At 52.3% G+C, this 12,500-nt stretch overlaps 1 protein-coding gene across 1 annotated transcript in view; it reads right to left on the minus strand.

Annotated features, from left to right (window-relative positions):
• Positions 1–12,500, minus strand: part of LOC135530025 (MYCBP-associated protein-like) — a 70,979-nt gene that overhangs the window by 10,247 nt on the left and 48,232 nt on the right. The window contains exons 11-16 of the mRNA XM_064958411.1: positions 10,784–10,971; positions 8,746–8,892; positions 4,641–4,757; positions 4,296–4,447; positions 3,848–3,969; positions 275–441 (exon numbers count right to left, since the gene is read on the minus strand). Of these exons, the coding sequence (XP_064814483.1) occupies positions 275–441; positions 3,848–3,969; positions 4,296–4,447; positions 4,641–4,757; positions 8,746–8,892; positions 10,784–10,971 (893 nt within the window). The remainder of the gene's footprint in view (positions 1–274; positions 442–3,847; positions 3,970–4,295; positions 4,448–4,640; positions 4,758–8,745; positions 8,893–10,783; positions 10,972–12,500) is intronic.

The raw sequence follows: 12,500 nt of genomic DNA on the forward strand, positions 1-12,500 counted from the left end.
GGAGGTTAGGGGGAGGAGGTTAGGGGGAGGAGGTTAGGGTGGAGGAGGTTAGGGGGCAGGAGGTTAGGGTGGAGGAGGTTAGGGGGAGGAGGTTAGGGGGCAGGAGGCTAGGGGGAGGAGGTTAGGGGGCAGGAGGTTAGGGGGGCGGAGGTTAGGGGGTAAGAGGTTAGGGGGCAGGAGGCTAGGGGGGAGGAGGTTAGGGGGCAGGAGGTTAGGGGGCAGGAGGTTAGGGATGATTTGGGGATTTATTTTTTAGATTAGGTGAGTTCCTCACCTCCACTGGTTTCTCCTTCACAGCAGGCTTGGCTGCTCCTTTCTTCTCCTCCTTCAGGGGTGCTCCTGCCTTCTTCTCCTCCTTCAGGGGTGCTCCTGCCTTCTTCTCCTCCTTCAGGGGTGCTCCTGCCTTCTTCTCAAACTTCTCCTCTTTCTTCATCTTTCCCCCTGGAGAGGAATGGGCTGATAGTGGGTTGTAGTGGTAGACAGGCTGATAGTGGGTTGTAGTGGTAGACAGGCTGATAGTGGGTTGTAGTGGTAGACAGGCTGATAGTGGGTTGTAGTGGTAGACAGGCTGATAGTGGGTTGTAGTGGTAGACAGGCTGATAGTGGGTTGTAGTGGTAGACAGGCTGATAGTGGGTTGTAGTGATAGACAGGCTGATAGTGGGTTGTAGTGGTAGACAGGCTGATAGTGGGTTGTAGTGGTAGACAGGCTGATAGTGGGTTGTAGTGGTAGACAGGCTGATAGTGGGTTGTAGTGGTAGACAGGCTGATAGTGGGTTGTAGTGATAGACAGGCTGATAGTGGGTTGTAGTGGTAGACAGGCTGATAGTGGGTTGTAGTGGTAGACAGGCTGATAGTGGGTTGTAGTGGTAGACAGGCTGATAGTGGGTTGTAGTGGTAGACAGGCTGATAGTGGGTTGTAGTGGTAGACAGGCTGATAGTGGGTTGTAGTGGTAGACAGGCTGATAGTGGGTTGTAGTGGTAGACAGGCTGATAGTGGGTTGTAGTGGTAGACAGGCTGATAGTGGGTTGTAGTGGTAGACAGGCTGATAGTGGGTTGTAGTGGTAGACAGGCTGATAGTGGGTTGTAGTGGTAGACAGGCTGATAGTGGGTTGTAGTGGCAGACAGGCTGATAGTGGGTTGTAGTGGTAGACAGGCTGATAGTGGGTTGTAGTGGCAGACAGGCTGATAGTGGGTTGTAGTGGCAGACAGGCTGATAGTGGTAGACAGGCTGATAGTGGGTTGTAGTGGTAGACAGGCTGATAGTGGGTTGTAGTGGTAGACAGGCTGATAGTGGGTTGTAGTGGTAGACAGGCTGATAGTGGGTTGTAGTGGTAGACAGGCTGATAGTGGGTTGTAGTGGTAGACAGGCTGATAGTGGGTTGTAGTGGTAGACAGGCTGATAGTGGGTTGTAGTGGTAGACAGGCTGATAGTGGGTTGTAGTGGTAGACAGGCTGATAGTGGGTTGTAGTGGTAGACAGGCTGATAGTGGGTTGTAGTGGTAGACAGGCTGATAGTGGGTTGTAGTGGTAGACAGGCTGATAGTGGGTTGTAGTGGTAGACAGGCTGATAGTGGGTTGTAGTGGTAGACAGGCTGATAGTGGGTTGTAGTGGCAGACAGGCTGATAGTGGGTTGTAGTGGTAGACAGGCTGATAGTGGGTTGTAGTGGTAGACAGGCTGATAGTGGGTTGTAGTGGCAGACAGGCTGATAGTGGGTTGTAGTGGCAGACAGGCTGATAGTGGGTTGTAGTGGTAGACAGGCTGATAGTGGGTTGTAGTGGTAGACAGGCTGATAGTGGGTTGATAGTGGTCCTGTGTGTCAGACTCACAGCTGTGGTGGTGGTCCTGTGTGTTAGACTCACAGCTGTGGTGGTGGTCCTGTGTGTTAGACTCACAGCTGTGGTGGTGGTCCTGTGTGTTAGACTCACAGCTGTGGTGGTGGTCCTGTGTGTTAGACTCACAGCTGTGGTGGTGGTCCTGTGTGTTAGACTCACAGCTGTGGTGGTGGTCCTGTGTGTTAGACTCACAGCTGTGGTGGTGGTCCTGTGTGTTAGACTCACATCTGTGGTGGTGGTCCTGTGTGTTAGACTCACAGCTGTGGTGGTGGTCCTGTGTGTTAGACTCACAGCTGTGGTGGTGGTCCTGTGTGTTAGACTCACAGCTGTGGCGGTGGTCCTGTGTGTTAGACTCACAGCTGTGGTGGTGGTCCTGTGTGTTAGACTCACAGCTGTGGTGGTGGTCCTGTGTGTTAGACTCACAGCTGTGGTGGTGGTCCTGTGTGTTAGACTCACAGCTGTGGCGGTGGTCCTGTGTGTTAGACTCACAGCTGTGGTGGTGGTCCTGTGTGTTAGACTCACAGCTGTGGTGGTGGTCCTGTGTGTTAGACTCACAGCTGTGGTGGTGGTCCTGTGTGTTAGACTCACAGCTGTGGTGGTGGTCCTGTGTGTTAGACTCACAGCTGTGGTGGTGGTCCTGTTTGTTAGACTCACAGCTGTGGTGGTGGTCCTGTGTGTTAGACTCACAGCTGTGGCGGTGGTCCTGTGTGTTAGACTCACAGCTGTGGTGGTGGACCTGTGTGTATTAGACTCACAGCTGTGGTGGTGGTCCTGTGTGTTAGACTCACAGCTGTGGTGGTGGTCCTGTTTGTTAGACTCACAGCTGTGGTGGTGGTCCTGTGTGTTAGACTCACAGCTGTGGTGGTGGTCCTGTGTGTTAGACTCACAGCTGTGGTGGTGGTCCTGTGTGTTAGACTCACAGCTGTGGTGGTGGTCCTGTGTGTTAGACTCACAGCTGTGGTGGTGGTCCTGTGTGTTAGACTCACAGCTGTGGTGGTGGTCCTGTGTGTTAGACTCACAGCTGTGGTGGTGGTCCTGTGTGTTAGACTCACAGCTGTGGTGGTGGTCCTGTGTGTTAGACTCACAGCTGTGGTGGTGGTCCTGTGTGTTAGACTCACAGCTGTGGTGGTGGTCCTGTGTGTTAGACTCACAGCTGTGGTGGTGGTCATGTGTGTTAGACTCACAGCTGTGGCGGTGGTCCTGTGTGTTAGACTCACAGCTGTGGTGGTGGTCCTGTGTGTTAGACTCACAGCTGTGGTGGTGGTCCTGTGTGTTAGACTCACAGCTGTGGTGGTGGTCCTGTGTATTAGACTCACAGCTGTGGTGGTGGTCCTGTGTGTTAGACTCACAGCTGTGGTGGTGGTCCTGTGTGTATTAGACTCACAGCTGTGGTGGTGGTCCTGTGTGTTAGACTCACAGCTGTGGTGGTGGTCCTGTGTGTTAGACTCACAGCTGTGGTGGTGGTCCTGTTTGTTAGACTCACAGCTGTGGTGGTGGTCCTGTGTGTTAGACTCACAGCTGTGGTGGTGGTCCTGTGTGTTAGACTCACAGCTGTGGTGGTGGTCCTGTGTGTTAGACTCACAGCTGTGGTGGTGGTCCTGTGTGTTAGACTCACAGCTGTGGTGGTGGTCCTGTGTGTTAGACTCACAGCTGTGGTGGTGGTCCTGTGTGTTAGACTCACAGCTGTGGTGGTGGTCCTGTGTGTTAGACTCACAGCTGTGGCGGTGGTCCTGTGTGTTAGACTCACAGCTGTGGCGGTGGTCCTGTGTGTTAGACTCACAGCTGTGGTGGTGGTCCTGTGTGTTAGACTCACAGCTGTGGTGGTGGTCCTGTGTGTTAGACTCACAGCTGTGGTGGTGGTCCTGTGTGTTAGACTCACAGCTGTGGTGGTGGTCCTGTGTGTTAGACTCACAGCTGTGGTGGTGGTCCTGTGTGTTAGACTCACAGCTGTGGTGGTGGTCCTGTGTGTTAGACTCACAGCTGTGGTGGTGGTCCTGTGTGTTAGACTCACAGCTGTGGTGGTGGTCCTGTGTGTGTTCCCCCCATGTGTCTGTCTCAGGGAGACCCAGTAGATGTCTGAGCCACAGAGCTGCACTGACCAGACCGTCCAACAGCTCTCTCCACAGCTGCAACCTGCAGGGGTTAACACACACACACACACACACACACACACACACACACACACACACACACACACACACACACACACACACACACACACACACACACACACACACACACACACACACTTTTTAATAATCAACTGCACTATTGATCAATTTCTGTGGTATCCTTTCATTCTTTAGTTTCCCCATCAATATTCCCTCTTCTCTTTTCTCCAAACCGGTGCTGCATCTCTGTCTCCTCCCTCCCTCCCTCGCTCGCTCGCTCCCTCCCTCCCTCCCTCCCTCCCTCCCTCCCTCCCTCCCTCCCTCCCTCCCTCCCTCCCTTCTTCTCACCCTATAGCCTTGAGTGGTATTGGCGTGTGTTGTGTGAGTGGCTGGGTGAGCTCCAGGAGGAGGGTGTTATAGAGGCTCAGAGCCCCCTCTCTGGTGAGCCTCTCCTGGGGTCCATCCTGTTCCCCGTCCCCCTGTGGCAGAGCCAGCACAGCCTGGAGAGGGGAACAGAGAGGAGAGAGGAGAGGAGGGTCAGGTCTTAGATCCACTACTCAGTGGCCTTGTTGTTAGTGTCCCTCCGGAGATCGGAAGGTTAGGGGTTCCATCCCCGGTCGAGACTCTGTGAATGGGACCTGATGCATCTCTGCTGTGCACGTGAGGTGTGTGTGTATGTGTGTGTGTGTGTACCTGTCGTAGTGTAGACACAGAGAGGTCCCAGGCTGTTTCTCTGTCTTCTCCTGTTTCTACGGTCACCTGCTGCCACAGGCTCTTCAGTGCCTCCACTGTCTCATAACGGTACTGCAGCTAGGACCGAGATGGACCAACAGTATACTGTTACAAACACAGTATGGGCCAGTCGTGTGTGTGTGTGTGTGTGTGTGTGTGTGTGTGTGTGTGTGTGTGTGTGTGTGTGTGTGTGTGTGTGTGTGTGTGTGTGTGTGTGTGTGTGTGTGTGTGTGTGTGTGTGCGTGCGTGCGTGCGTGCGTGCGTGTCACTAAACAACCCAACAGAAAGAGGAAGATGTTGTTCAGAAATCAGCTAGAACCATGAATGAACCTAAATCATCTTCATCATCGTAATCACTGAGGACTCCTGTAAGTCTTCGTCCTTCTGTCTGTCTGTTTTTACATATCGAGAGAGAATCCATTCATGTTCAAAGACAAGAGCCACGACGACACATAATTATAGTAATGGCTGATAATGTTGATAATGGCCGTGGCTGAAATGTCATCCTATCCCCTTTATACAGCGTGTCCACCCACTCTGCCTAGAGAGTGTGTGAAAACACCCTTTGTTATTGAAATTTCACTTCCTTACGTTAAAAAAAAGAACATTTTTACCGAGACAAATATGATTCTTCATGTCCTGAATCGTTCAGTGGCGTCTTTCTCTAACACATCGTTATATCTAAGAAGCTGGATGTTGTAACCTAATACATACCATAATAAGCACTGAGCTCTGTTGACATAGTGGTGCCAATTTCTCCTAGTGACTTTAGAGGATTTTACATGTTGTGGTGGTCAGAAAACAAAAGGCTAAGTCAGAAAACAAAAGGCTAAGTCAGAAAACAAAAGGCTAAGTCAGAAAACAAAAGGCTAAGTCAGAAAACAAAAGGCTAAGTCAGAAAACAAAAGGCTAAGTCAGAAAACAAAAGGCTAAGTCAGAAAACAAAAGGCTAAGTCAGAAAACAAAAAGCTAAGTCAGAAAACAAAAAGCTAAGTCAGAAAACAAAAGGCTAAGTCAGAAAACAAAAAGCTTAGTGCTCCTTTGACATTTCACAGAGATATTCCTGTTTTTTTTTGTAAGAAATCTCACATTAATATCAAAAGCGTATACAAAACTTAATTTGAAAATACTACACGTCATGTCTCTAAATCAATATGTATCTGACCTCCATATTGTTTTATGCCCCTGTGGGTTCAAGAAGAAAGCTGGCGAGGATCAACGGTGAACCTGTCAGTTCGTCTTAAATCTCTGACGCGATGCTATTATCCTGATTCAGGACAAAAACATTCATCTGGCCCTCATTGATTTACTCGTCCTTTCTGGCCATCCTACAAGGGTAAAAACTCCATAGCTTTTTAACAGATTATCATAGAGACATGAGGTTTGGCCAATTGGTTTTCTCAGAGGTGTATCTACACAATGCACATATTTACCCATTGGTCAAAATATGTGTTTTTGATTGGACACTCTGCTATATAGTGCACTACTACCAGGGCCCTGTTCAAAAGTAGTGCACACTGTACTATAGAGGGAATAGGGTGCCATTTTGGACACATTCACAATGTCTAACTGAGGCTGCGTCCTGTCTTGTCCCTACAGAGACAAGCTCATAGCTCTTTCTGTCTGGACGTTCAGAGTGATGATGCTGGCTGTGTGGAGCAGAGAGAATGGACGTTCAGAGTGATGATGCTGGCTGTGTGGAACTGAGAGAATGGACGTTCAGAGTGAGGATGCTGGCTGTGTGGAACAGAGAGAATGGACGTTCAGAGTGATGATGCTGGCTGTGTGGAGCAGAGAGAATGGACGTTCAGAGTGATGATGCTGGCTGTGTGGAACTGAGAGAATGGACGTTCAGAGTGATGATGCTGGCTGTGTGGAGCAGAGAGAATGGACGTTCAGAGTGATGATGCTGGCTGTGTGGAACTGAGAGAATGGACATTCAGAGTGATGATGCTGGCTGTGTGGAACTGAGAGAATGGACGTTCAGAGTGATGATGCTGGCTGTGTGGAACTGAGAGAATGGACGTTCAGAGTGATGATGCTGGCTGTGTGGAACGGAGAGAATGGACGTTCAGAGTGATGATGCTGGCTGTGTGGAGCAGAGAGAATGGACGTTCAGAGTGATGATGCTGGCTGTGTGGAACTGAGAGAATGGACGTTCAGAGTGAGGATGCTGGCTGTGTGGAACTGAGAGAATGGACGTTCAGAGTGATGATGCTGGCTGTGTGGAACTGAGAGAATGGACGTTCAGAGTGATGATGCTGGCTGTGTGGAACTGAGAGAATGGACGTTCAGAGTGATGATGCTGGCTGTGTGGAACTGAGAGAATGGACGTTCAGAGTGATGATGCTGGCTGTGTGGAACTGAGAGAATGGACGTTCAGAGTGATGATGCTGGCTGTGTGGAACAGAGAGAATGGACGTTCAGAGTGATGATGCTGGCTGTGTGGAACTGAGAGAATGGACGTTCAGAGTGATGATGCTGGCTGTGTGGAACTGAGAGAATGGACGTTCAGAGTGATGATGCTGGCTGTGTGGAACTGAGAGAATGGACGTTCAGAGTGATGATGCTGGCTGTGTGGAACTGAGAGAATGGACGTTCAGAGTGATGATGCTGGCTGTGTGGAACTGAGAGAATGGACGTTCAGAGTGATGATGCTGGCTGTGTGGAACAGAGAGAATGGACGTTCAGAGTGATGATGCTGGCTGTGTGGAACTGAGAGAATGGACGTTCAGAGTGATGATGCTGGCTGTGTGGAACTGAGAGAATGGACGTTCAGAGTGATGATGCTGGCTGTGTGGAACTGAGAGAATGGACGTTCAGAGTGATGATGCTGGCTGTGTGGAGCAGAGAGAATGGACGTTCAGAGTGATGATGCTGGCTGTGTGGAACAAAGAGAATGGACGTTCAGAGTGAGGATGCTGGCTGTGTGGAACTGAGAGAATGGACGTTCAGAGTGATGATGCTGGCTGTGTGGAACAGAGAGAATGGACGTTCAGAGTGATGATGCTGGCTGTGTGGAACTGAGAGAATGGACGTTCAGAGTGATGATGCTGGCTGTGTGGAACTGAGAGAATGGACGTTCAGAGTGATGATGCTGGCTGTGTGGAACAGAGAGAATGGACGTTCAGAGTGATGATGCTGGCTGTGTGGAACTGAGAGAATGGACGTTCAGAGTGATGATGCTGGCTGTGTGGAACTGAGAGAATGGACGTTCAGAGTGATGATGCTGGCTGTGTGGAACTGAGAGAATGGACGTTCAGAGTGATGATGCTGGCTGTGTGGAACAGAGAGAATGGACGTTCAGAGTGATGATGCTGGCTGTGTGGAACTGAGAGAATGGACGTTCAGAGTGATGATGCTGGCTGTGTGGAACAGAGAGAATGGACGTTCAGAGTGATGATGCTGGCTGTGTGGAACAGAGAGAATGGACGTTCAGAGTGAGGATGCTGGCTGTGTGGAACTGAGAGAATGGACGTTCAGAGTGATGATGCTGGCTGTGTGGAACTGAGAGAATGGACGTTCAGAGTGATGATGCTGGCTGTGTGGAACTGAGAGAATGGACGTTCAGAGTGATGATGCTGGCTGTGTGGAACTGAGAGAATGGACGTTCAGAGTGATGATGCTGGCTGTGTGGAACTGAGAGAATGGACGTTCAGAGTGATGATGCTGGCTGTGTGGAACTGAGAGAATGGACGTTCAGAGTGATGATGCTGGCTGTGTGGAACAGAGAGAATGGACGTTCAGAGCTGTTTTAGTGTCTCTGACCCCTGTGCTTAGGAGTCTGTGGTCGTGACAGTCTATTGATTTTGCGGGACATTCTTTTCCTCCCCGTCCTTGTTAAAGGTAGACTGAGCCAGACTGCAACGAGCAGCATCGCAGATATTAAGATGAGCTCAATGCAAGACTTTGCTCTCACAGAGGTGCGCTTCTCGCTCCGACCGACGTGGTAGCCACGGGAACCACGACAGCAGAGAGGCGATGCCTCTTAGTTGTGTTGGAAATTGAGCGGATATTGTGTGTACTTGGTGCATCTCTCTGAGTCTACCTTCAAGGGGTCGTGTACCTTTGGGCTCCTGTTGTGGAAGTGCTCCTCCTCGGTGGTGCAGAGCTCCGCAGGGGAGCCGGGTCTCTCTGGGGTGAGGACGCCTCGTAACACGGCACACACCAACGACCGACACACTGACGCAGCCTCTCTCTGCTGCAGCTCCCTCTACACACACACACACACACACACACGCACGTGCACGCGCACACACACACACACACGCACACACACACACACACACACACACACACAGAGACACACACACACATAGAGACACACACACACACAGAGACACACACACACATACACACACAGAGACACACACACACACACACACAAACACACACACAGAGACACACACACAAACACACACACATACACAAAATTACACAAAAACACATGAATACACAAACAAACACAATTATGCTTAATACAACTGTGAAGTTACAAACACACCCTCCCTCCCTCCTCACACCCTCCCTCCCTCCTCACATCCTCCCTCCCTCCTCACATCCTCCATCCCTCCGCACACCCTCCCTCCTTCCTCACACCCTCCCTCCCTCCTCACATCCTCCCTCCCTCCTCACATCCTCCCTCCCTCCGCACACCCTCCCTCCCTCCTCACATCCTCCCTCCCCACATCCACCCTCCCTCCCTCCCTCCCCACACCCTCCCTCCCTCCTCACATCCTCCCTCCCTCCTCACATCCTACCTCCCTCTGCACACCCTCCCTCCCTCCTCACATCCTCCCTCCCTCCTCACACCCTCCCTCCCTCCTCACATCCTCCCTCCCTCCTCACATCCTCCCTCCCTCCGCCGCACACCCTCCCTCCCTCCTCACATCCTCCCTCCCTCCTCACATCCTCCCTCCCTCCTCACATCCTACCTCCCTCCGCACACCCTCCCTCCCTCCTCACATCCTCCCTCCCTCCTCACACCCTCCCTCCCTCCTCCTCACATCCTCCCTCCCTCCTCACATCCTCCCTCCCTCCGCACACCCTCCCTCCCTCCTCACATCCTCCCTCCCTCCTCACATCCTCCCTCCCTCCTCACATCCTCCCTCTATCCTCACATCCTCCCTCCATCCTCACATCCTCCCTCCCTCCTCACATCCTCCCTCTATCCTCACATCCTCCCTCCATCCTCACACCCTCCCTCCCTCCTCACATCCTCCCTCCCTCCTCCCCATCCTCCCTCCCTCCTCCTCACATCCTCCCTCCTCACATCCTCCCTCTATCCTCACATCCTCCCTCCATCCTCACATCCTCCCTCCCTCCTCACATCCTCCCTCTATCCTCACATCCTCCCTCCATCCTCACATCCTTCCTCCCTCCTCACATCCTCCCTCCCTCCCCACACCCTCCCGCCCTCCTCACATCCTCCCTCCCTCCTCACATCCTCCCTTCCTTCCCACACCCTCCCTCCCTCCTCACATCCTCCCTCCGTCATCACATCCTCCCTCCCTACCTCCCTCCTCACATCCTCCCTCCTCACATCCTCCCTCCCTCCCTCCCCACACCCTCCCTCCCTCCTCACATCCTCCCTCCCTCCCTCCTCACACCCTCCCTCCCCCCACACTCTCCCTCCCTCCTCACATCCTCCCTCCTCACACCCTCCCTCCCTCCTCACATCCTCCCTCCCTCCTCACATCCTCCATCCCTCCGCACACCCTCCCTCCTTCCTCACACCCTCCCTCCCTCCTCACATCCTCCCTCCCTCCTCACATCCTCCATCCCTCCGCACACCCTCCCTCCTTCCTCACACCCTCCCTCCCTCCTCACACCCTCCCCCTCCCTCCTCACACCCTCTCTCCCTCATCACATCCTCCCTCCCTCCCCACATCCTCCCTCCCTCCCCACACCCTCCCTCCCCTCCTCACACCCTCCCCTCCTCACACACTCCCTCCCTCATCACACCCCCTCCCCACACCCTCCCACCCTTCCTCCCCACACCCTCCCTCCCTCCTCACACCCTCCCTCCTCACACACTCCCTCCCTCATCACACCCTCCCTCCTCCCAGCCTCCTCACCCCCCCCCCACACACACACACACAGACCTCCAGGGCGTGTCTCTGGTCAGCGGTCTTGTCCTGGTAAAGAGCCACGCCCCTCAGTGTCACCTGGATGGAGGCTCCGCCCAGCAGGACAGGGTGTGTGTTGAGACGCCACACCTCTGTCCTGATGCCTGGGACCTCCGACTTAAATATAAACTCTACACGCTTGCTGTCACCTGGTAGAATCACACCTGGTACAGAGATAGATAGAGACAGAGAGAGATGGGGAGGGGAGAAAGAGAGAGAGATGGGGAGGGGAGAAGGAGAGAGAGAGATGGGGAGGGGAGAAGGAGAGAGAGAGATGGGGAGGGGAGAAGGAGAGAGAGAGATGGGGAGGGGAGGAGAGAGAGAGATGGGGAGGGGGAGGAGAGAGAGATGGGGAGGGGAGAAGGGGAGAGAGAGATGGGGAGGGGAGAAGGAGAGAGAGATGGGGAGGGGAGAAGGAGAGAGAGAGAGAGAGATGGGGAGGGGAGAAGGAGAGAGAGTTGGGGAGAAGGAGAGAGAGAGATGGGGAGGGGAGAAGGAGAGAGAGATGGGGAGAAGGAGAGAGAGAGATGGGGAGGGGAGAAGGGGAGAGAGAGAGACGGGGAGGGGAGAAGGAGAGAGAGGATGGGGAGGGGAGAAGGAGAGAGAGAGATGGGGAGGGGAGAAGGAGAGAGAGAGATGGGGAGGGGAGAAGGAGAGAGAGATGGGGAGGGGAGAAGGAGAGAGAGATGGGGAGGGGAGAAGGAGAGAGAGAGATGGGGAGAGGAGAAGGAGAGAGAGAGAGATGGGGAGGGGAGAAGGAGAGAGAGAGATGGGGAGGGGAGAAGGAGAGAGAGAGAGATGGGGAGGGGAGAAGGAGAGAGAGAGAGATGGGGAGGGGAGAAGGAGAGAGAGAGATGGGGAGGGGAGAAGGAGAGAGAGAGATGGGGAGGGGAGAAGGAGAGAGAGAGAGATGGGGAGGGGAGAAGGAGAGAGAGAGATGGGGAGGGGAGAAGGAGAGAGAGAGATGGGGAGGGGAGAAGGAGAAATCAAAATCAATCAAATCAAATCAAATTTTTATTTGTCACATACACATGGTTAGCAGATGTTAATGCGAGTGTAGCGAAATGCTTGTGCTTCTAGTTTCGACAATGCAGTAATAACCAACAAGTAATCTAACTAACAATTCCTAAACTACTGTCTTATACACAGTGTAAGGGGATAAAGAATATGTACATAAGGATATATGAATGAGTGATGGTACAGAGCAGCATAGGCAAGATACAGTAGATGGTATCGAGTACAATATATACATATGAGATGAGTATGTAAACAAAGTGGCATAGTTAAAGTGACTAGTGATACATGTATTACATAAGGATGCAGTCGGTGATATAGAGTACAGTATATACGTATACATATGAGATGAATAATGTAGGGTAAGTAACATTATATAAGGTAGCATTGTTTAAAGTGGCTAGTGATATATTTACATCATTTCCCATCAATTCCCATTATTAAAGTGGCTGGAGTTGAGTCAGTGTCAGTGTGTTGGCAGCAGCCACTCAATGTTAGTGGTTGCTGTTTAACAGTCTGATGGCCTTGAGATAGAAGCTGTTTTTCAGTCTCTCGGTCCCAGCTTTGATGCACCTGCACTGACCTCGCCTTCTGGATGATAGCGGGGTGAACAGGCAGTGGCTCGGGTGGTTGATGTCCTTGATGATCTTTATGGCCTTCCTGTAACATCTGGTGGTGT

The sequence above is a fragment of the Oncorhynchus masou genome, unplaced genomic scaffold (genome assembly GCF_036934945.1).
Source record: "Oncorhynchus masou masou isolate Uvic2021 unplaced genomic scaffold, UVic_Omas_1.1 unplaced_scaffold_1237, whole genome shotgun sequence".
Classification (NCBI taxonomy): domain Eukaryota; kingdom Metazoa; phylum Chordata; class Actinopteri; order Salmoniformes; family Salmonidae; genus Oncorhynchus; species Oncorhynchus masou.